Here is a 24,549-nt window from a genome sequence, read left to right on the forward strand (position 1 = left end):
CCTTGTCTGCCCCAGCTGAGAAACTCCCAAGAAGCTGCCAAGAGTTTTCTGGTGGTCTCACTTCAATCTGGGCACTGCACTCTGTAAGTTGACCTCATGAGCAGCCCTCATTTTGACAGGCCTGGGGGGCCGGTCTGCTCCTACACTGAGGTGGTTTGCACCAGGAACTGAGGGGGAGGGGGATAAAACCACACATCTGCTACATGATCACTACAGGTGTTTATTTCAACATGCCAGAGGCTTTTCTTGCACACAAGTGTAAGGCAAGGCTGGCCAGGGGGCTGGTGCCACCTGCATTTGCAACCCAATTTCCTTCATATAAAAACAGAATATGGAAAAACGTTATTGGCCACCAGTTCCCACCATGCTTTAATGGGAGCCTCGGAACAAAAAATGTCTCGCTTACATAAAACAGCATGATGGTTATTGGTCTAAAGTAGGTATTGCCAATTTATGTCCAAGCGTGCGACCTTGGCTTTGCCAGCTTGAACAAGGGGGGGCAGACACCCTGCAACAACAGCACACAGAGACCTCTTTGGCAAGAGAAAAGGGCAATTTTCTTCAAAGAGAATTAGGTCTAGAATGGTCACATCTAACCAAGAACAAAGATTTTAAATGTGGTGTCGTACTCTTGAACCAGAGACTAAAAACTGCCCTGTGCACAAGATCTGTAGATGGAAGAGAAAGTGAGAGAGAAGGAATTCCTGGCACAGATTGCTCTTTCAGCAGTCCCACAAGCATGAACCGTCTGGGGAAAAGGAAGAGGACAGGTCCCTTTTGGTATCTGCCACTGCTGAGAAGCAACTTAGGGTGCAGGTGCCATTTCTGTTTGGCTCAAGGGCAGCGGCTCCTGCAAAGAGGTAGGGCATCAACCTCGCAGGGTGGTGAAAGAATGATCCATCTGGCCAACAGCAGAGGGTAAAGGACACTATAAAGAAGAGGCCGAGCAAACTCCCACCCAAATTCACAGAGGATGCAAGGACAACCATTCAGCCCAGCGGGCTTTTGCTAGAGACCACAAACACATGCTCGGAATTGCCTGAAGCAGTTCTCAGGGGCGGCTCCAACACCCTGCCCTCATTGCCGCACACAAAGCAGCCCCCACCACTCGCTTGGATGGCCAATTCTAGCAGTGGGACTTCGCCTGAGGAGATGTTTCTCTGCCATTTTCATTTCAGGGACCAGAAGAGGCACTTGCAGATGTAAAATCCCAAGGTGGGGCTGCCGGCATCAACACCACCGTTCCATCCCTCCTCCTGTTATGACAGATGTAGAGTGGGGGACAGTTCTAAAACTGCATCTTTCTTAAGAACACTCTCAGTATTGCAGCTGACCTTTAGGCTAGTCTGCAACTGCAACGGGCTTTAAAATTTAAAGGAAAAGTGTAGGATTCAGTGAAGTCCATTTTAGGGTCTCAGCTGAGAATCTAAAAAATCCCACACTCAGTCTATATTGGCACTTACTGGGAAGGGAAAAGTTTGAAGCACAATCGCACACTGATTTACCCTTTAGTAGGCCTTGGGCAAAAATGCAACTGAGGCACTCTAAGGAATTTAGCCTCTTCATCCACGAGCACCACCATCACCGCTGCTGCCTCCCCCCAAAAAGAAAGTCTGAAAGAACAGGTTGGTTTTCACTGAGACTCTGACCACCTCCCCCTTCCTTGTACAGGCTTATTTCTTCCCACTATAAACGTTACTTCACTTCTGCAGGGCTGCAAACTGCAAGTTGGACTGTGGCACAGTCGAGGACCAGGATACCAGATTCGCTCGGGAAGACCACCGCAGAGACTTGCATCAGTGCTTGTGAAAAAGGTTCTGTCTTTGCTACTTGATTAGGGACACTGAGGGGAAGAAAAACAGTTTGATTTGCTTGATCCTGTCTTCTTGTTACTGGGCGATGATCCGATGGAGTGGAAGCCAGAAGCTCAGTATGCAACCAAACACTAGTTAAATCACGTTTAGTGTTAATTTTGGCTTCTAAAAAAAGAAAAAAATCCTTTATTATCCCCTGCCCCTCTATCACTGCCATATTGAACAACTGTGTGAGATCAAAAAGAAGGCAAAATCCTCTGTGTTGTCACAGGGCAAGTCTTGGGAATCATCGCATAGAGGGGAGGTAATTAGTGAGCTACCACAAATTAATCTAGATGAGGGACTGTTAGCTGCTGACGAAGGCATGAGGAAGGCGTCGGCTTTACCGGAGATCCAGCATTGTGATCTCCCGCTCCAGGACAGTTGCATGGCTGCAGGTCTGGAAAGAAGAGGAAGGAAAGGAAGGTCAGAGCAACTACAACCAACTCTCCCTGCCCACTGCCACCATGCAGAAGCTCAGGAAAGATGGCAATGTTCTGGGCAGCTTGTCAGCACCACTAGACTGCTGGAGAGCTGAAAAGGGGAAGCCATCTCTCATCCATAAGAAAATCAGCTCTCCTGGATCAGGCCAAAGGCCTGTCTAGTCCAGCTTTCTGCATCTCACAGTGACCCACCAGATGTCTCAGGGAGCACCCAGGACAAGAGACTGTATCCTGCTGCCGCTCCCCTGCACCTGGGATTCTCTCATACAGATTTGTGAGAGGGGTTTTTCACATTTTTTGAGCTGGGAGGCAAATCCAACCCATCCGGTTTCCAGGGCAGGTCCTGACACTTCACGGGGGGGGGGGGGGGGGGAGAAATACCAGGGCAATACAGGGTAGGGAGAAGCCTCCCTGGGCATGGAAGGCCCATGAAAAAAAGCTCGATCAGTAGTCCCTCTTTGGGCCTTCTGCTGCCCACTTAGCCTCTGTTGTTTCTGTGGCGATCACAGAAAGCCCTCCAGGGCTCTGCTGCTTAGACACTTACAGTGAAGAGAGGGGGATCTTTGCAGTGCGGATGGAACCCTTTCTGCCGACAGGAGGAGATCTCATCCATGCCGTGGTCCGTCAATTTAAAGAAACCTGTCCTGGAAAAAGTAAGCACAGTTCAAGGTCTACAAGAGGGCAGCCATGGCCATCCATTGATCCCTTTGAACTGGGATCGTTCTTCACTCCAGGTTTAACAGGGATTTGCTTTCACTTTCCTCCCCAGCCTTAGCCAAAGTTCACTCCACTGGTGGGATGCAGAAGCAGAACTCACTGTGCTAATGTGCAACCAGACACTTACTCCTGGTACTTTGGCGAACAAACAATGGCCACAGACTCTGGCAGCATCATCTGGTAGGAGCAGTGCGTGTGCAGATCTACGCTGGAGAGGAAGGCGGTTTGAGTTGGATGCGTCTAAATGAGGAGGAAGAGAAGACGACTGTTAAGAACTGGCTGCCACCAACCAAGGTGCAGTTTATCCTTGGATGGGGGGGATATTTGACAACAGGCTCCCTATTGTGCAAAATCTCCCAGGTGCAAAATCACAAACACTTGCAGGATGGCTGGGTAGTTTCAGTGCTGTGCATATGATGACAGCCAAATCCAACACTAGCCCCCAAAAGCTTAAGGGCTGAAAAGAAAAGTTCCAACACCCTCCTGTGATCTTTTTCTTCTCATGGCACCGAACTCTCTGGTCTTCGCCTCTTGTGGTGTCAATTCCAGCTTCTGGGAGATTCTTCCAGGTTCTGCGACTCTGTTTCTAGGGCAACCGCCTGCAATAACGAATTGTCTGTCCCTCCTCCTTTGCCAGCTGACCCTGATTTGTACAGATGGAAGCCCTAGGTCTCTAAACTATAGTCCAGGAGCCAAATCTGGCCCACAAGGTTTTATCCAGACCACAACGACTTGTGTTTTTTTGCCAGAGCATTTGCTAATGTTTGGTATTTTTACTCATGATATCATTTCTCCGTTAAAGCACGGCATTGTTTCTTTGTAAGTATCAAGTTTTGCCTTCTCTTTCTGAGTCCCATGCTGATTAAAAAAAAGATCAAAGTCAAATTTATTCGTTCATTTAAATTTCTTTCATTCATTCATAAAACTGATTTTTTTTCTGCCCTGTGAAAATGTGTAAAATATACAATGTGGCCCTCATACTGAAAGGACCTCTACCTAAGGTCTGTTACCTTCTGTAACAGAGTCACAGAACATGGAAGAGATTTTAATAATAATAATAATAATAATAATAATAATAATAATAATAATAATAATAATAATAATAATAAAAACTTTATTTTTATCCCGCCCTTCTCCCCAAAGGGACCCAGGGCGGCTTATAACATATTAAAAAAAAACAAAAAAAAAAAGATTAAAACATAATTTAACAGATAAAAACATTAAAAACACATTAAGAGAAACCATAAAAACAGTAATCAGATAAAAGTCAGAATAAAAGAGCATAAAACAGCAGTTCAAGGAGGAATCACGCCTGTAAGAAACTAAAAGATGTATAAAAGATGTTAAAAAGGCCATAGAGTCAGAAGGCTTGTGTAAACAACAAGGTCTTCAGGCCTCGCCGAAAGGTCTCGAGGGAGGGAGCTATTCTCAAGTCAAGGGGAAGGGAGTTCCATAACGTTGGTGCCACTACTCAGAAGGCCCTATTTCTTGCCGCCTTCAGCAATTTTCAACTGCTGGCTTCAAACTCCCATGCCATACCTGTAGATCTTTCATGCCACACCGGTTGAAAATTGCTGCCCTACCTAAATATATTCACTGACTAAAGCAGAAAACAACTCACAGGGATGTTTTCCTGTACAAGACCCCGATACAAAGGAGAAAGGCACAAAAGCACTGGCACAGACTGTGGTCACACCAAACCAGGGGCAGAGAGGAAATGCAACAAGCAGCTTCGGGACTGTGTGAGACGTTCTGGCCCACTGGCAAAATAATCCACACAACGTCGTCTCTCTGCCACTACTGTGACAATCCAAAGGGACACTCTTCAGCACGCATCCCAAAGACATCAACAGTGGCTGCACACAAGGTTCTGCCACGGCTGCCTCGGGATCTTCTGGGAATCCAAATTCCAAGTTGCCAACCCTCCGGGGCAAGCGTAGGACCATCGCCATAAACCCCCCCAGAACCCAACTCGCCCATGGGCTCTGGTGCCCGGAATGCCTGTAACAAAGGCTTACATGAATCCAGCCCAGAGTGATGAGGCCGTGCTGGTCCTGGATCAGGAAGAGCTCCTCTTCGTTCTCCGTGTTGCAATAGTCGGGGCCTCCGTGCTGCTTGGGAATGATTACGTGCGTGATCGTGAATTCGTTCCTCATCTGGGAGAGAGCAGGATATGAATCAGCACTTCTCAAAACAGCAGCAAGACAGACAACCCCTGTACAAGCACCAGGCACGGTCCTGATGACTTCACCAAGAGGACCAAACTTCATGCTCCAAAATCTTCAATCTTCAGTGCTTTAGCATCACCTAACTAGCTAGAGCAGTGGTTCTCAAACTTTGAGGGAGCTTTACTCCCTCAGTAAGTTCTTGTGGGGAAGGGGCTAGGGCAGCGACGCGATCCCCAGGATCGGGTTGCTAAGGGGGCGAGGACGGGTGCTTTGCACTTTCAGAAGGCAGGGCTGCAGGAGGTGCAGGCGGCCCTGCGCAGCGCTCCCCGAGGCTTGGAACATTCGCTAAAAGTGGGCGCGAAGAATTTCCTGCATAACGGAAGTGATTTGCGCCCGCTTTTAGTGAATGCTCCAAGCCTCGGGGAGCGCTGCGCAGGGCCGCCTGCACCTCCTGCAGCCCTGCCTTCTGAAATTAAGTGCAAAGCACCCCCCTCAGCAATGGGGATCGCGTTGCTGCCTCCCTCCCCTTCCCCCACCCCTTAAAGGGACAGGGAAGCGTTACATGAACTGGTGGGTCGTGACTCACCAGTTTGAGAACCACTGAGCTAGAGAACCTGAGCAGTTTGGACTGATTTTGCCCCCTTTGTCTCCCTGGTCCCTTGCTCCCGAGATTCCAAAGTTTTCTTGCCTGTCCTATCTACCCTCAGCATCACATGGTCCTATTTCTCTCCCTCCCAATTTCACAAGACTCTCCAGAACAATCTTCCCCCACAACTTCCTGCCTCTTTACGCAGCACTGCACTAGTCTGTCCACTGACACCAGGCTTCCCTCTCTATGACCTAGCAGTTTTCCAGTCCTGCTGAATATCCAGGACATGCACTTTTTGGTCTTCATGAGGCGTTTGCTTCTACTCCTTCAACAAAGCTGTCTCAACTCAGATGTTGGCAGCTGCTCTGCCCAGATAGATCTGGTGCTTCTGAGGTGGGCTGGTTCTTTGCACCACCACTACGGCTGGCACAGGCACAGAACACGGTGAGGGAAGATGACACCTCCATCAAGGCCCCCTGGTGTGGGACTCCAAATGCCCTCAAACCCACTGCCTCTGGAAGTAAGTATATGGACGGACCACTCCCAACACAGTCACAGTTCTCTGCTCTGTTCCTGAACTGAGGGCAGGGATTTCAGGGACAGATTGTTTTTTGCCCTTACTGAAGCATCACTAGACATCAGCCACAGGGCAAGGGAGTCTATTGCTTTGTTCCAAGTTGGCTCTATTTGGAAGCTCACCTCGAGTAGGCTGGAAAAAAAAAACCTTATTCCAAACTTTATTCTAAGTGGTGTAAAGGGGGGATACAAATCTGATAAAAAATAGATAGCATTTGGAGGCAATCCTTTCACCCGAGCAGTTGGAATATTCATGAATATTCCAAGACATCACATCAGCATAGCCAGTTTTTTCTTCTTACAAACATGCAAAATAGCTTTGAGATATAGCATTCACTAAGGGACGAAAAAAAAGCTGAATCCTAGAACAGTGTTTCTCAACCTGTGGTACGAGTACCACCAGTGGTACTTGAGGTGGTGTCTGGTGGTACTTGTGGGACCCTGAACACCTGCTGCCTGACAGTGAGATCAGGAACACGATACAACAAACAGCAGTAAGAGGCTTGGCTCAGTGAGCAGAGCAGAGCTTCTGCACTCAAGAAAGCTCTCCCGTCTGCCCTAAGCCTCTTACCTGTGTTTGTCGCATAGCATCTGGCCTCCCAATCTGGAAATAACGCAATGATGTCATCACCAGTTACTTCCAGTTGCACTTTGAATAGGTGGGCATGTGAAATGGTACAGTGGAGGACAAACCTTGAGCAACACTGTCCTAGAATCAAATCACTAATGCAGGAGTCTTGAAGCAGCCAGATAACGACACAGGCTTACCCAGAAAGTCTACTTACCAACTTCCCACAGAGGATTCCGCAGGTTTCCACTTCCCTGGCCGTGTTTGCGTCTGCCAGCTGCAGAAATCTGTGGCAGAGCTCCCTGGGGATGATGACGTGGCGAAGTCCATCAACAGGCGTGTCTGCAGAGATGGAGGAGGTTTGGGTGAGCAAAGCCACGCGCAGAGTCTCCCTCTATGGGCAGAGCCCATCGAGGAAGAGGGACAGACAATCTGTTACTACAGACAGTTGCCCTAGAAACAGAGCTGCAGAACCCAGAAGAGTCAGCTGGAAGTGACATCATAAGGAGGTGACAACAACAGAGGCCAGTGCGCCATGAGTAAAAAACACTGAAAATCGCTGGCCTATTCACAGGCTTAGCAGAGCACATGGGTGCTTGTGAAGCTAAAGAAAAAGGTCACTTTCAGAGGTATACAGGTCCAGCCTATTTATACACTGATTTTTTATACATGGATTTGACTCAACACAAATGGCCCCTGCAAATGAGAAGAAATGTGCTGATCCCTGGAGAAGGGGAAAAATGCACCCCTTTAAAATCAGTTAAAAAAACTGAACAGTCCTTTAACAATAGGCTCCTTAATGAGAGAGAGAGAGAGAGAGAGAGAGAGGGCAGCTGGCTGACAATCCATCAATCCTTCTCTCTCCAGCGGCCCCTCCCTTCCCCCTGAGCAGAGTTTGCATTGGTGCAGGGAGGGGCTAAGTGAATTGGTTGGAGGAAGACTGATTGATGGATTGTCTTCTTAATGACTCTTATCTTAGAGTCAAAAGGTCAGCAAGGCTGTTTTTAAATCACTGGAGCAAAGAAACTTTGTTTGTTAAATTGATTTGCTATAGTGCATTTTTTGCCATCCAGGTGAATGCTTGGAAGGGAACCCACATGAATAAGTCTCAGCCTGTACTTAAAAGGGACAGTTATTTCAGAATGAGACCTTACTCCCCACTCCTGTTGGAACGGGGAAAGACGACCTTGAAGGCCCCTTCCGGTTCCATGATTCTACAGTCTGTTCCTTCAACAGTTTCAAACATCTTTTGATGTGTTGCACAGTTTCCTCCATTTTCAGGCCCTTCTTTTTCAGCACTCTGTTTTAAAGAATAAATTATTAACAGCCCAATTACAAAAAAATGTTTCATTCTGAGAGTATCTTCTCAGGCTCAGAGATGCTTTAAGGGAGAACTGTAAATATTTTTAGAGCCCAGATAAAAAAAGCAAAAAACAGGAAGTTAATGGCAGGGCCCACCCCCAGGCTCCCCCAATCAACAGCTCAAGCTTCTCGATTCCTTGAGAACCAGTCCTCCAAGCCTGCCTGCTCTGGGTCAATCCGGAGCATCAAATTCTGAGGGCGCAAGTGGAAGGAAGAGGGTGGGCTTCTCCACTGGCAACTTGAGACCTTCCTGGGCTCTGATCATTCTGTATTCAGACCGTCGTGGGCCCTGGTTAGACTCACTTCTCCCAGTGTAACGGAAGGAGCCTCTGGGCTCGACCCTAGCTACAGAGCATGACTCTGATGGTTGTTGGCCAGGGGGTGGTGGTGGTGGTGGTGGTGGTGGTGGTGGAAGACAAAATAACTAACTGGGATGAAAAATTTCTGGGCAGTCTCAATGCTGATGAAGAATGAGCATCAGATGGTAAAATAGCAACATTTGAATGTGCTGAGAACATTCTAGTCTGGTGGAACCAGGCAGGTTTTCAATTGTTCAAAGTGTCACAATATTTCAAAATGCAGTAAAGGTTTGAGGAGGGAAGTGGTTTTTCTGCAAATTCTTTAGGGTACCAATTAACAGCCACCAGATATAATAAGGTGGATCAAGCTAATTTCAAGAGATACTAACTGCTTTTGGAGCTCCCAAAAGCTGCTGGCTTCAGAGACCGGTCCACGGTGGGTGGCGCAGTTCCTCTGCTGGGACTCGAGGGTGGTGCTGGAGAGATGAACGTCTTGGGGTCGGTGGGGGGCTCCACCACCCCAGGTACCAAGGGGCCTGCTAAGGGGTCAGTACTGGGCTCCGGCTTCCCGAACTCCTGCACAATCTTCAGGCGCTCCTTCTCCAGCTCCCGGCGCCGGATCATCTCCTCGAAGGCATGGAACTGCTCCTGCTCGGCCTGCTGCTGCTTCATCAGTGCCACTCTCTGCCTCTCCTCTTCCAGCTGCCGCTGCAGGGCCAGACTGCGTGTAAACTCCTCCTCCTGCTTCTTCTGCAAGGGAGGCAGTAGGCAGGTAAGTGGGGGGGGGGAGCAGGCAACAAGCAATCCCCTCTCCACAGTGGGCAAAAGCAGATTTCACTATTCAGGAAGGGGGCCAAGCTAAGAGGGAGTGAGCAGACACTCTTCAGGCCTCTGGTCTCAGCTTCAAATTTCTACTAAAACCATCTATTTTCAACCAGAGTGCCATGACACATTGGTGGCTGTGAAAGGTCCGCAGGTGTACTGTGGGAGTTTGAAGCAAAGCAGTTGAAAATTGCTGAGAAACTCTTCTGGGTTCTGAGGCTCTGTTTCTAGGGCAACTGTCTGTAGTAATAAATTGTCTGTTAGCAGAGGAAGAGGAACAGAATCCATTACTACAGACAGTTGCCCTAGAAACAGAGCATCAGAACCTCTGAAGAGCCTCCAGAACCTCTGAAGAGTCTCCAGGAAGTGATAACACAAGAGGCAAAGATCACAGTTGTCAGAGTGCCATGAAAAGAAAACAGCTGAAAATTACTGAATTAAATTATCTCCCCTAAGCATTACCACAGAGTTCACTAGGAAGGGCTTAGGACCACTGCCCTATCCCAACTTAGGCAAGAGCTATTGCCTCTTGGGGTTGAATGACTGCAGAGGATGCCTTAAGCACAAGGGAATGGAGCAAGTTCAAGTCCCAAATAGGTAAGTGTGGGAGAAAGTAGAATGACTGGGAATTGTGCCTTTCTTCCTGGGAACATAAGTCCCATCAGGCAAAAAATCAAAACTTCACATATAAGCTAATGGGTTCTGAGCGGTCTGTGACAGATCAGGAGAGAGATCTTGGGGTGGTGGTGGACAGGTCGATGAAAGTGTCGACCCAATGTGCGGCAGCAGTGAAGAAGGCCAATTCTATGCTTGGGATCATTAGAAAAGGTATTGAGAACAAAACGGCTAATATTATAATGCTGTTGAACAAATCGATGGTAAGGCCACACCTGGAGTATTGTGTCCAGTTCTGGTCACCGCATCTCAAAAAGGACATAGTGGAAATGGAAAAGGTGCAAAAGAGAGTGACTAAGATGATTACTGGGCTTGGGCACCTTCCTTATGAGGAAAGGCTACGGTGTTTGGGCCTCTTCAGCCTAGAAAAGAGGCGCCTGAGGGGGGACATGATTGAGACACACAAAATTATGCATGGGAAGGATAAAGTGGATAGAGAGATGCTCTTTACACTCTCACATAACACCAGAACCAGGGGACATCCACTAAAATTGAGTGTTGGGAGGGTTAGGACAGATAAAAGAAAATATTTCTTTACTTGGCATGTGGTCGGTCTGTGTAATTCCTTGCCGCAGGATGTGGTGACGGCATCTGGCCTGGATGCCTTTAAAAGGGGATTGGACAAGTTTCTGGAGGAAAAATCCATTAGCGTTTACAAGCCATGATGTGTATGTGTAACCTCCTGATTTTAGAAATGGGCTATGTCAGATGCAAGGGGGCAGGTCTCTTGTTATCAGGTGTGCTCCCTGGGGCATTTGGTGGGCCGCTGTGAGATACAGGAAGCTGGACTAGATGGGCCTATGGCCTGATCCAGTGGGGCTGTTCCTATGTTCTTAAACTACAATTCCCAGGAGGCATTGCAGGTCTTGTTATCAGGTGTGCTCCTGGGGCATTTGGTGGGCCGCTGTGAGATACAGGAAGCTGGACTAGATGGGCCTATGGCCTGATCCAGTGGGGCTGTTCTTATGCTTCTCGGCAAGCAAAGGGTCACTTTATCCTGCATGAAAGCAGAGAGGCAGGCATTGTTCTACTGAAGCAGAAGAATATGGGGGAGCAGGAGGTAAGTCACATAGGAGTTCTTTCTACTGAGCCCCAGGGGCCCACAACCCCCTCCCCTAGTCACTCTCTCACATTGTGGGGAGGGAGACCCAACACAGTGGGCTTCTCTTTCACCCAGAAGAGGCAAATGAAGCAACATGGGGCCTTTTGCCAGGGGCTAGCAGGACAAACACCAGTGTGTCCCTCTGGATGTCCCATCTCCCTCCTGGCTGCTTCCTCTCTGCCTTCCCCTTCCACTACAGTCCCCTTCCAGCCTCACCCCAAACACAGTCCCTTTCCAGCCTCTATTCTCTAACCTTGCTCAGGGGAGAATGGGGTGTGCTCACATTACACCTGACTTTTAATGGGGGGGGGGGAGAAAAAGCAGCACAGGAGACTTCTGATGGATGTCTTGAGGGAGGCAAAGATGCTCCCCACCACCACTACTCCACTACTGCAGCAGAACTAGATTTAATGTACAAACTGAGGCTTCTGTGGCCAGAATTGTCACTAAAAGAGAAATCCATTTGTGGGTTGTCAGGCCACGTGCAAGAAGTCTAAAAGTTTCCTGACGTTTTGCCCCGGCTGTGTCAGGCTTTCTCCAGAGCATAAAAAACTATCCTGACACCTAAAGAACTCCAAAGTATCCCACTCTACTGCCTCGTAAACCTAAAAACTAAGCCAGGGAAGTTTCTTTTATGGGGAGCTCAGATTTCACACACACACACCCATTACTGACCTTCCGCTTGTTGTACTCTGCATATTCCCGGTTGTATCTTTCCAAGAGCTCCTTCTTCAGCTCTTCTGCTCTGGGGAAGGCGACTTCTTTCAGTTTCTGGAGTGGGGAAAAGATCAAAGGTCTTCAGGACAAGAACAGAAGCTGGGAGCAGCAACACAGCCAAAGCTGAGAGATCTTTGAGACACTGTTAAGGGTGCAAAGCTACAGGGCATATTTTACTAGGACTTTCTCCTGCAGAAAACCCACTGAGAAGTTGTGCAAGATCACCACAGTGAGCAGCAGCCCAGTGCAGAGACATTAGATGTCAGGCAATGAACTGCCTCAGTGTGCATGTCGTGTGTCAGCCACGCAATTGGAAAGGCACAAGTTTGGCCTCTGAGAAGGCAAAGGTATGTGCCCCCTTTCAACACAGCCCATGGTAGACATATAGAATGACCCAAAATCAAGTCCCCTCACCCACACTTAGGAGCAGCTTGGGTCACAGGGCCAGCAAAGACCTTCGGCCTCCAAGCGCTCCAGCTGGTCAGAGAAGACAATTGGGTAAGATGGGCCAAAGGTCTGATTTTGCATGAAGCAGCATTGTCCATTCAGACCTTGAAAACAGGAGATGAACCAAGTATTTTGAATACTCTAGAAGGAAGATATGCAAGCAGCAGAATGAAAAATACCAGGGTGGGGGGGAGGGAGAGAGAAAGAAAGAAGACAGCTGACACCCAATTCCCCCCAACAATATTTTCAATCTGGCTATCAAGACAGAGAAGCCAATGGCATCATTTCTGAACTAAAATTCCTGCCACTCTGCAGTTCAGTGCACAAGAGTTTGTTGATTTAATTTTGTACAGCTTGGCAGCTCAGCCCCCTTCATCTCACTGCCAACAGCTGAGAGGAACATCAGCAGTTTCTTCCCCCCAGCAGAACCCAGCAGAACCCAGTGACAACAATGATGGCAGACATTTTTTCCCCCCAAAAGATGCTACTTACTTTCACGGTGTCTCTTTTCTCTGGGATGACAGCCGTTTTGTAATCTCGATGCTTTGGGAGTTTCTCAATGAAAAGCCTGAGAGCAGACAGCAGGGAGAAAGTGAAGGAAAGAAAAAGACAGGTGACTGCTGAAATGCAGGAAAGAGAACAATGGTGGTGCTTTGGTAGCACATTCATATGCCCAGAGGTGGTGATATCCTGAATGCCAGCTCTTCCCTATAAAACAAACAAAAAAGATGCTCCTTTTGATGCTCTTTGTGTGCTGCTGTCAAACCCAGAAGTGCGAGGTGTGTCAGAGAAGTGTGTCAAACCCAGCAAATGCACTGCCCCTGTACATGAACCCAGAAGTCACACATTTCTGGGTTTGATGACAGCACACAAAGAGCATCGAAAGGTGAGTGTTGGGATAGACAAAAGGAAATATTTCTTTACCCAGCATGAAATTAGTCTGTGGAACTTCTTGCCATAAGATGACATCTGGCCCAGATGCCTTTAAGAGGAGACTGACTGATTTCTAGAAGTCCATCACAGGTTACAAGCCATGATAAGTAATCCTGGTTCTCGAAGTAGCCTATCTCTGAATGCCAGATGCAAGGAAGTGGCAAGAAAATGCTAGGATCTTGTTGCCTTGTGCGCTCACTGTGGCATCTGGCGGGCCACTGTGAGATACAGGAAGTTGGACCAAAAGTAAGCTTCGCTGCAATGAGAGGACTTTCGGAGATAATGTGCAGTGGTTCAGGAGTTGGACCAGGAAGTTTGGCCTGATCTAGAAGGGCTCTTCTGATGCTCTTAAGAATGACATTCATGTTGCTCAGGTAGTTTTACTGAAAACCCACCCACTGCTCTCCGGAAGTTTGGTCCTCCCTAGCACAATAGGCCCTAAGCCACAGCTGTAGTGGTTGCCCAGGAGGCTTCTGCTATTCCCAGCCCCACTGCATGAACCGGCCTGCCCCACATCACCAAAGCACAGGCCAAGTCATTTGGGACACTCATTCCCACAAACACAGTTCCACTTCCTGCAGATAACCAACAACCCAGTTTGCAGCCACAACAGAGAGGCAGCCACCTCAGCAAACCAAAATCTACTTTCATTCTGATGGCCGCTGAGGCCAGAAACGGCCACTTCGGAGCCCACAGGACTGGTCTAGCCCCTCAAATGAGTAGCCAGCTTCCCACTGCAGCCAAGCTCTCCTCCTCAAAGGCTGCTTGCTGTTTCGTTCTGGTACAAGCTTCGCTGCAATGAGAGGACTTTTGGAGATAACGTGCAGGAGTTGGACTTGGACCCGGGAGATTCAGGTTCAAATTCTCACTGAGCTATGAAGCTTCCTGAATGACCTTAAGCCAGTCACTCTCTCTCTCTCAGCCTCACCTACTTCACAGGGTTGTTGTGAGGAAAAAAGGAGGAAACCTTATATACCACCCTGAGCTCTTTGGAGGAAGGGCAGTATAAAAATCTGAATAAATTCTCAGCATGCATGCCCACCCCAGATTTTCCAGGACTGGATTGCTGTACCCCCCCCCCCCCCGCCTGATGGCCAGAGAACAGAGCAGTCTCCCAAGAACACAGAAGGTGGCCAAACGTGACTGAGCGTGTCCTGTACCACACTTCCCCCCTCACTGCCAGGACACTCGCACACATCAGGCCTGGAACAGAAACCCCACTGGTCTAACAAGCCAGTCGCGGAGCTGCTCCCTCCACTCTGTGTTGCTGACTGTGATGGCAGAGCTGCAGTGAGAGCACTGGTTGAGTTCAAGAGAGCTACAGGGGCTGCCAGCCAGCAGGGAAGGGAGCTGGGAAGGCTTCATGGCGTTTTACACTTTGCAGGCCCCTTGGCTGGTTTTCCTTCCATAGTGATGCCCATAAAAGTGGAGGAAGCACCAGGAGCCCAAGGAGGCTGAAAGCAATGCTAATCAGGAAAAAATGTACTGAATGCAACAAGGCTGGGCGGGAAAATGTGCACACAAGAGAGGCTGGGGACAGTAGCAGCCTGGAGGGGAGAGGTGGACTGAACCAACGAGCCACCTCCCATTGCAACAACCAAGCACCCAACCTTCGCACAGAACATTTCTGAAACAAGCTGGGAAGGCGACTTCCAATACATTCATGAGCTTCAACAGTATCGTCAACTGTCAGGATACAAGCCAAAGTACACCCACTTCAGAGAAGCCCCAATAAAAACCCAGTGGGACCTACTTCTGAGCAGATGCACATAGGAAACTAGCTTGCACACAGAGCAGCTCTTGTATGGAGAAGAGTGGGTCAAATGTAAGGCACTAGACTAAGATGGCTGGCCGGCTGACCCCATCTATTCCCAAGATAGTAAAGGCATTTTTCTTAAAGCCCAATTTAAAGTGAAGATTCTGTAAGCGAATAGCCCCATGGGAGATTCCCTGGGCAAGCATCATGCTCTTCTGCAGGAAGAAAGGGGACTATGTGCCATCATGATCACAGGAGGGAGCTCCCTGGGGATGCACCACAGAAGGAGCTGCTAATGCTGGTTGGAATTGTTAACAGAAACACTATGCAAAGGACTGGCAAAATCCCAAGGGCCTGGCTTGCTAAAAGTCTGCTACTGCCCCCTACGAGGAGTTTGGGGTATTTTTCCATCCCCAGCTTCCTTTTCCCCCCCCCCTGTACCGCCAACCTAGAAATACTGTTAAGACTGACATACAGAGCACCTCAACAAGTCACCAGAATGGGTTTTTGATCAGCTAACTTAAGGGATGAGTAAACATACTAAGCCTTTCACAGCTGGCATCCATGTTAAAACCGTGAGAAGTACTTCAGGCAAAGTGCCGTGGTCTGAATTTTGAACAAAATCCTAGCGTTTCACCCACTGCTTCGGTGGGCTTCCTCAGAGGCTGCAGTTTTTAGTGACATCCTCAAGCACTGGAGTCCAGTGCTCAGTTGTTCTTCTGCAGACTCAGAATGATTACCCACTGCATTGAGAACCTCACTATCAACTGTAACTGATTCTTTACTCTGCACATAGTAACATTCTTCAGGGCCAGCAACCACTTAGATCTCTTAATTATTAGAAAGGAGAATGGAACATTGAGGCATAAAATATATAGAAAACCTAAGCATACAACTTACTTGGCAACCTTCAGTCTCGAAAGACTATGGTATCGTGCTCTGAAAGGTGGATCTGGAACAGCGTCTAGTGTGGCTGAAAAGGCCAATTTGGGAGTGACAATCCCTTCCACACTGGGAGCAAGTGCAGTCTGTCCCTGGTCTGTCTCCCTGGCTATGGGCCTTCCTTCTTTGCCTCTTAGCCTCAGACTGTTGGCCAAGTATCTCTTCAAACTGGGAAAGGCCATGCTGCACAGCCTGCCTCCAAGCAGGCCGCTCAGAGGCCAGGGTTTCCCACTGGTTGAGGTCCACTCCTAAGGCCTTCAGATCCCTCTTGCAGATGTCCTTGTATCGCAGCTGTGGTCTACCTGTAGGGCGCTTTCCTTGCATGAGTTCTCCATAGAGGAGATCCTTTGGGATCCGGCCACCATCCATTCTCACGACATGATCGAGCCAACGCAGGCGTCTCTGTTTCAGCAGTGCGTACATGCTAGGGATTCCAGCACGTTCCAGGACTGTGTTGTTTGGAACTTTGTCCTGCCAGGTGATGCAGAGAATGCGTCGGAGGCAGCGCATGTGGAAAGCATTCAGTTTCCTCTCCTGTTGTGAGTGAAGAGTCCATGACTCGCTGCAGTACAGAAGTGTACTCAGGACGCGAGCTCTGTAGACCTGGATCTGCTCTGTAGACCTGGATCAAAACTAGGGAACATGGAAGCTCTGTAGACCTGGATCGAAACCAGGGAACATAGTGTTGGCTTTGCGGTCAGAAATACCCTGCTGAAATCCATCATCCCACCTACTGTGGGAAGTGAAAGAATTTTGTCCCTGCAGCTCCAGTCATCAGCAGGACATGTCACTCTCATCAGTGCTTATGCACCGACTCTGTCGTCTCCAGCAGAAGCCAAAGACAAATTCTATGATGACCTGGCCACCACTATCAAGAAGATCCCCATAAAAGAGCCATTGTTCATCCTCGGCGACTTCAGTGCTAGAGTTGGTGCTGATAACAGTTCGTGGCCCACTCGCTTAGGTCAGTTCGGCACTGGGAAGATGAACGAAAATGGCCAACGCCTGCTAGAGTTTTGCTATCATCACGGTCTCTGTGTCAGCAACACGTTCTTCAACATGAAGCCCCAACATAGAGTCTCTTGGAGACACCCAAGATCAAAGCACTGGCACCAGCTCGACCCGATTCTCACCAGACGCTCCAGCCTTCCCAGCATCAAGATCACACGCAGCTATCAGGGTGCTGCCTGCGACACCGCCCACTCCCTGGTGTGCAAGCATGCAAACAGATATTTAAATAAGGTGTCCAATCACCATCCAGGTGTCCACCATCCAGCAGAGGGGGAGGTAATAAATACATTAATGGATAGAGCCAGATGAATCTCAGAGCCACAGTACCCGCAAGAGGAGATGCTTCATTTGGATCTTGCAAGCTAATGGCTACTCAAGGCAGGAGACTAAAAGAGCCTTCCAACAGAGAGGGTTGAACAAATCTCAAAAAGAAGGGGAACCACCTGTTCCAAAAGCAAGGTCTTTCCTCTCCTATATTACAGACAATATGGATTGCATTGGCAAACTGCTTCAGATAGTAAACATTAAGACAATCTACAAACAAACAATAAAATTGCAACAGAACCTGCAACTACCAAAAGTAGTTGCAACTACCCACCTGCAACCTGCAACTACCCACATCTGCAAACAGGGGTATAACGGATCCCATGTTGCTGTGGAATGGTTTATTGAGTTGGCATCCTTCAGTCTCGGAAGACTATGGTGTCACGCTCTGAATGGTGGTTCTGGAACAGAGTGTCCTCTCCAGTGCGCGAAGCCTGGGTAAAGTAGGTATGGAGGATAGGCTGTTACCCATGCAGCAAATCCCCCCTCTCCACGTCGCTGAAATGGTCCAACGGAAAGGCAGAGGCCAATACGGTTGGTTCCAGCGGCGTCGCAGGAGTTGCCAGAACGTGACTGTGTTCAGCCATGAACTGCCTCAGGGACTCCGGCTCCGGATTTTGCCTCGAGGTTGACTCCTGAAGCCTTTTCCATAACTGGATGTAGCCACAAGGCAGTGGAGGTTTGGGATCAGAGTTTTCCTTCTCTCAGATGAGCTGCCTTCCCAGGTTGACGAGCCCCATCTACCCGGTGGCTGCTTAGTCGCCTTTTACGACAAGTACAGCCAAACTGAGGGCCTATTCTTATCCCCAGCCCCCAGGGGAAGGAATGGTTTATATTGGCACAACAAAAAGAGGCATAGATACTCGAATAAGGGAACACCAAAGACTTGTCACCTGAAACAAATTGAGAAATCAGCAATTGCAGAATATTCACTGACAAAAGGTGGACTTCGAACAAAATGAAGTGCTGTCTAACACTGTTCAGTAGCCTTCACGCTTGTATAGAGACAACAGAAATATACAAACACCAAAATATGAACAAAACAGAAGAGACCATGAGAGTAAGTGATGCAAGGTTACTGCCCCTGAAGAATGTTACTACACGGAGAGTAAGGAATTCATTACAGGAATGCATTATCAACTGTCATTCAGTTGACAGTTGATAATGAGGCTCTCAATGCAATGGGTAATTATTTGAACCTACAGAGGAGCACTGGGCTCCAGCACTTGAGGGAGCCACTAAAAACTGCAGTCTCTGAGGAAGCTCACTGAAGCTGTGGGTGACAGGTCCGCAATACTTTTCACTGATGGGATCAAGGCTTGGAGCCAGCCTGTCACCCAGAGACTGGAGGGGAAACACACACAAGGTGGGTTATTAACCAATTCACTTCAACAGGGATTAATACACTGACAAGCAAACATACCCAGGGAAGTGTTTTCTTGGCCTAGAAAGAAATCAGCCAAGCTGAACAAGGAACAAAAATTACAACCTGATACGGGAGAGATGCTTTTGCAGTCTGGGTGCTACAGTCTGGGGCCTTTAGAGCCCGCTAGCAGATAATCCAATAGCCACTTTACCTAGGGTTTCTTTTTTCTCTGGTTGCTCCCTGATTCAGTCCTTGGCAGCATCTCCAGGGAAGCCAGAGAGAAATTCCTGCCTGATATCCTAGACCAGGGGTGCCCAAACCCCAGCCCTGGGGCCACTTGCTGCCCTCGAGGCCTCTCAATGCGGCCTTCAGAGAGCCCCTAGTCTCCAAGGAGCCTCTGGCCCTCCGAAGATTTGTTGGAGCCCACACTGGCCCGATGCAACTGCTCTCAGCGTGAGGGCGACTGTTTGACCTCTTGCGTGAGCTGTGGGATGAGGGCTCCCTCCACTGCTTGCTGTTTCATGTCTGTGATGCAGCAGCAGCAAAGGAAAGGCCAGCCTTGCTTTGTGCAGTCTTTTTATAGGCCTTGAGCTATTGCAAGACCTTCATTCAGTCATATAAGTTCATCTTTAATATATTCATTTATGTAAACTTATGCAAATTTATTCAAATTTTTAATGTAACTTATTTCTTTTTTCTCCCCTGCTGATGTGGCCCTCCTGCCAAAAACTTTGGACACCCCTGTCCTAGACAACCACTGCCAGACAGTGCTGAATATAAGCTACATAGAGTCTGATTTGGCAGGCGGTCACTCCCTCTGCCCTCAAGGAGAATTTCATTGAGTTTGGGTTTTGTAAGAGAGAAATCTGGTCTGGCAATATTTTGCTGCTGAAATCCTCTTTGCTCCAGGGCTCAGAATGCAAGTTTTCCCCTGCTAGCACACTAATAGCTATTGCAGCAATTTTCAATATTTTTCTTCTCATGGCACACTGAACCCATTGGTCTGCACCTCTTGGGATGTCCCTTCCGGGAGAACTGCCTGTCCCTCTTCCTCTGCTGGTGGAAGGAATTCGTTACTACAGATGATTGCTGTAGAAATAGAGCCACAGAACCTGGAAGAGTTTTCTGACAATTTTCAACCACTGTGCTCCAAACTCTCGCAGCACACCTGCAGACCTGCTGCAGCACACCAGTTGAAAATCTCTGAGCTACTGTGAGCATCAAGTTGCTACAGGCCTCTCTCTGACTGTGCCTACAACACCAAGAGTGAACTCACCTTCCCACACCTGTGCCACATTGTGCAGTATGTAAAGAACTGCTTGGAGGAAAACGTTCAAGGCTGAACTTGAACTCCCTCCACAGCACAAGCGCTAACCACCCAGGTCACTTCCTGGACAGATTAAGAAACTTTCCACCTTTTCCCAGTTCTACAAAGACTATGCACATCCCCTCTCCAGCAAAGAATTCCATTTCTTCTGCATCAAAGAAAAAAGATAAGGCACCCACAAGAATGCTCCCCAACCCCAGAATCCCAATGTGCACGATTTCTACTCGTCATGGCCCCTGAATCAATACTCTCAGAACTCCCTACAAAGGTTAAAATGCATTTGGGAAATATTTTGACCCGTTGCTTGGATCCATCCTTAGACTCTCGGCGGGAACTTTCTTTGTTTTCACCAGTCAAGGCAATACCCAGCTGTCTCTTACAATTAAAAACAGAGGAATTACTTAACCAGAATTTGAGCAACTAAGAAAACTTGATCAAAGGAAGAAGTACTTGAGTCACAATCCAATGGAGCTCTGGGTGAGCCAGCTGAATTGTCACACAAGCAACCTGAGCAATCAACAAGAAAAAAAGGCTCTTGCGTCTTAACTGAGCAATGCAAATGTCTTACGTGATGTACTTGTTGTATAGTATGAAGGCATACTCAGTGTTGCCTTCCTCAGAATAGATTGTCGCCATCCGTATGATTTCAACCCCGGAACGGTAGTACCTCCGTGGCGGGACATCTTCGTTCACCTCTACGCTGCTCCCCATCTGGATGAGACCCCTGACTCGGTCCTCTGGGGGCAGGCTGACATCTGTGTGGTCAGGCATAGGGGTCGGTCTGTAGGCAGAAGAGAGATGGCCCATATTGAAGTTGGGTGTTCAGAAATGCTCGCCCCACAAACCTCGAGTGGCTATCAAGGGACTTCAGAGGATATCAACACTCACACATCTGTGTGGATTCAGAAACATTTGATCTGATAATTGGGTAACTGAAGGCTGCTGGTGAAAACACTTCAGTCAGCCTGAACCTAACACTCCCTTCCGGGTTTTCTGCAATCAGTCACATCTCAAAATACCCAAGGAAGCAGACATGGATGGGCCCATCCACACACTCCTCTCGGGAGACACCAGCTCATAAGGGTATGACAAACAATCAGCAAGGAAGTTTTAAGTGGAAGCTTTCTTATTACCCCTCATTCCTCATACGGTCAATAAATAAAGCCTCATTCCTCATACGGTCAACAAATACATTTTCCTCACATTGCAACCTGCTTGTTGCAGAGTCCTGCAAGACACACAAGACAACCATGGACCATGAATGATTGTATCGTATCGTGTGTGTGTGTGTGTGTGTGTGTGTGTGTGTGTGTGTGTGTGTGTGTGTGGAATGTTACTGTTTTGTGATACATGCTGGTCTACGGCCATATTAATATTAAACTAAACTTAGCTTTCACAAGACAAGTCATGATATTCAGGGCAATGTTTACAGCAGCAGAAAAGGTCACTGACCCTTAGTCAGCTCCTGAGAAATAGCAAAGAACCCTGCCTAAGCAATTGGCCTGTGTATGTCAACCCTTCTCTTAACTTGCCCTTGGCTTCTCGTTCTTCAGAAAAGACATGCCTCACTCTGTGTTGGGGTAGCACACCCTAAAGAAGTGCAGGCAGTTGCAAAGCTATAAGCACCTCCATTTCCTACACCTCATTCTGGCCCAAAGAGCTACATCTCTCTGCGCCAGACACCTCTATTTCCCTGACTCCAAGGACCTCAAAGAACATAGCAAGCCTGTCTTTCTGGTCTGTTTTCAAAGCAGCAATGAGGAAATGCTGTTGGCCAAATCATCGCTCTCTATCAACATGCCTTTTTGTAGTGAAGTCACTAGCATCCAAATGGTCCCTCCATCTAAAAACCTCCAGGAAGTAATTTAACAGAGGCCCCTTGGGGCTGCGTGCTGGAGGTTGCGGCAGTGCTGCTGGTGCCCAATTATCCTGAAGGTCACTGGGTTTTGCCAAGAAGTGTAAGCACTCTGGAAGGCAGGTCCCATGGTGCAGATTAGGGTTTGAGGTGGGTCTCAGCTTGTGGCAAATGAAGACAATGTTTAAGTTCCACCATGTTTAGCTACGACACCTGGGGTTCTGCCATGACTCAGCACTGTTTTCAAGCAGCCCTGTTTTGCCTGATGGTGCAGCGAGTGAAGCAGTCCAGTCCTGCTGTTGCTGCAGCCAAGACACTGGCTGAAGTGCCCCCCACTCGCAAGCACCAGAATGACAGGTCTGTTCCACCAGAGCTGCTCTTCTTCCATAGGCAGGGCCAACCTGTCCAAGAGGCTGCCTGGAGGAGCCCACAGCTCAGGTAGAACAGCTAACCCTAACCCTAACCCCTGCTAATTGGGTAACAGGCACTTTTTCAAGTGGGCGCTCCTTTTTTTAGCAGGGGGAGAGTAACTGGCCCACCTCACCCCAGCACTGTTCTAGTGGCTGGCTGCTGGTATTCTTTTGCATTTTTTTTTTATTGTGAGCCCTTTTGGGACAGGAGCCATTTAGTTATTTGATTTTTCTCTGTAAACTGCTTTGTGAACTTTTAGTTGAAAATTGGTATATAAATACTGTTAATAATAATAATTAATAGAACAGGGCTGGAGACACCTGTCGCCCTCTACTTTTCCCAGGGCGGAGGGAGGGAGGCTGGGGCACTCCACCCCACCCCCAGCCTTGCCCTTGAGCAGGCCAGAGAGCAGGAGTAGGGGCTGAGTGCCCCCTCTGGGAACGCCACTGGTGGGGGAGCCCCCTTGGGCAGAACGGGGCAGGCTAGAGCACCCCATCTCCCCACCTGTGGGCAGCCCAGAGAGCAGGAGCAGAGGCTGAGGCGCCCCCTCTGGGAATGCCACTGGTGGGGGCAGGCAGGGTCCGCTGCCTGCAGGCTGTCACAGGCACCCAGGTGAGGCCAGCCAGGTGCACCTGAGGCCCCCTGGGGAGCCCGCAGTAGCCCCAGGGAAGGGAAGGCCCCTCTCGGCTCTGCCCCCGCCCAGCGCCCTCCGGGAGCGGGAAAGGCACAGCCCCGGCCTGGCCCTCACCTGCCACACGAGGACACTCAGCCCAGCCCCGACCCGCACCCAGCAGCAGCTGTTTCCGGCTTCTCTGTCCCGCCCCGCCCAACGGAAACACGCTAGCCGGAAGTGGAGATTGGCCCCGCCTCTCTAGTTTTGTAGACTTCAGCATAGCTAGACTCACACAAGTGGTGATGACTTCCGGGTTAGCTTTGCAAAGACCCTTCTGGGCTTTCTCTCCACCCCACACCTCCCCCTCCCCCCCGCAGGAGTGGGAATGGCTCAGCCTCAAGGGCTTGCTAGGAGTTCAGCTAATGACTGATTGAAAACTATCTGATTTTTCAATTATTTAATTATTAGTTATTAATTTATCAAATAACTATTTTTAATTATTAGTTAAAATTAATTATTAATTTATCAAATCACTAAGCCTTTTAAAGGTGTCCAGGCCAGATGCCATCACCACATCATGTGGCAAGGAGTTCCACAGACCAACCATGTTGTTGGAATCCTTCAGTCTCGGAAGACCATGGTGTCACGCTCTGAATGGTGGTTCTGGAACAGAGTGTCCTCTCCAGTGCGCGAAGCCTGGGTAAAGTAGGTGTGGAGGATAGGCTGTTACCCATGCAGCAAATCCCCCCTCTCCACGTCGCTGAAATGGTCCAATGGAAAGGCAGAAGCCAATACGGTTGGTTCCAGCAGCGTCGCAGGAGTTGCGAGAACGTGACTGTGTTCAGCCATGAACTGCCTCAGGGACTCCGGCTCCGGATTTTGCCTCGAGGTTGACTCCTGAAGCCTTTTCCATAACTGGATGTAGCCACAAGGCAGTGGAGGTTTGGGATCAGAGTTCTCCTTCTCTCAGATGAGCTGCCTTCCCAGGCTGACGATTCCCATCTACCCAGTGGCTGTTTAGTCGCCTCTTACGACAAGTACAGCCAAACTGAGGGCCTATTCTTATCCCCAGCCCCCAGGGGATCACAGACCAGCCACACGCTGAGTAAAGAAATATTTTCTTTTGTCTGTTCTAACTCTTCCAACACTCAATTTTAGCGGATGTCCACTCTGTCCATCCCCTGCATAATTTTGTATGTCTCAATCATGTCCCCCCCTCAGGCTGAAGAGGCCCAAACGCCGTAGCCTTTCCTCATAAGGAAGGTGCCCCAGCCCCGTAATCATCTTTTGTACCTTTGTAATCTCTTTTGTACCTTTTCCATTTCCACTATGTCTTTTTTGGGATGCGGCAACCAGAACTGGACACAATACTCCACGTGTGGCATTACACACAACGGCATATTAGCTGTTTTGTTCTCAGTACCTTTTCTAATGATCCCAAGCATAGAATTGGCCTTCTTCACTGCCGCCGCACATTGGGTTGACACTTTCATCGACCTGTCCACCACCACCCCAAGATCTCTCTCCTGATCTGTCACAGACAGCTCAGAACCCATCAGCCTATATGTGAAGTTTTGATTTATTTGCCCCAATGTGCACGACTTTACACTTACTGACATTGAAATGCATCTGCCATTTTGCTGCCCATTCTGCCAGTCTGGAGAGATCCTTCT

At 48.7% G+C, this 24,549-nt stretch overlaps 1 protein-coding gene across 1 annotated transcript; it reads right to left on the reverse strand.

The window, feature by feature from the left end:
• Positions 1 to 200: 200 nt before the first annotated feature.
• On the reverse strand, positions 201 to 23,090 carry STAMBP (STAM binding protein). The gene is made up of 10 exons (XM_066639340.1): positions 23,012 to 23,090; positions 20,566 to 20,778; positions 12,831 to 12,906; positions 11,850 to 11,945; positions 8,965 to 9,325; positions 7,132 to 7,256; positions 5,032 to 5,169; positions 3,141 to 3,253; positions 2,841 to 2,940; positions 201 to 2,253 (listed from the first exon to the last, which is right to left on the reverse strand). Exons 2-10 carry the CDS (start codon positions 20,766 to 20,768, stop codon positions 2,197 to 2,199), a joined length of 1,269 nt encoding a protein of 422 aa, XP_066495437.1. The 5' UTR covers positions 20,769 to 20,778; positions 23,012 to 23,090; the 3' UTR covers positions 201 to 2,196.
• Between the last annotated feature and the right edge of the window lie 1,459 nt (positions 23,091 to 24,549).

Source organism: Tiliqua scincoides, chromosome 11 (assembly GCF_035046505.1).
Source record: "Tiliqua scincoides isolate rTilSci1 chromosome 11, rTilSci1.hap2, whole genome shotgun sequence".
In the NCBI taxonomy this organism is placed as follows: domain Eukaryota; kingdom Metazoa; phylum Chordata; class Lepidosauria; order Squamata; family Scincidae; genus Tiliqua; species Tiliqua scincoides.

Bases quoted from the DNA above. Each gene is read 5' to 3' on its own strand.
- STAMBP (XM_066639340.1), bottom strand. From the start codon at position 20,768: ATGCCTGACCACACAGATGTCAGCCTGCCCCCAGAGGACCGAGTCAGG. The intron at 7,257-8,964 runs GTTAGTATCTCT...CCATCTCTGCAG, and splicing joins TTTTGGGAGCTCCAAAAGCA to ACACGCCTGTTGATGGACTT. The intron at 3,254-5,031 runs GTAAGCCTTTGT...CTCCTCATTTAG, and splicing joins TCACTCTGGGCTGGATTCAT to ACGCATCCAACTCAAACCGC.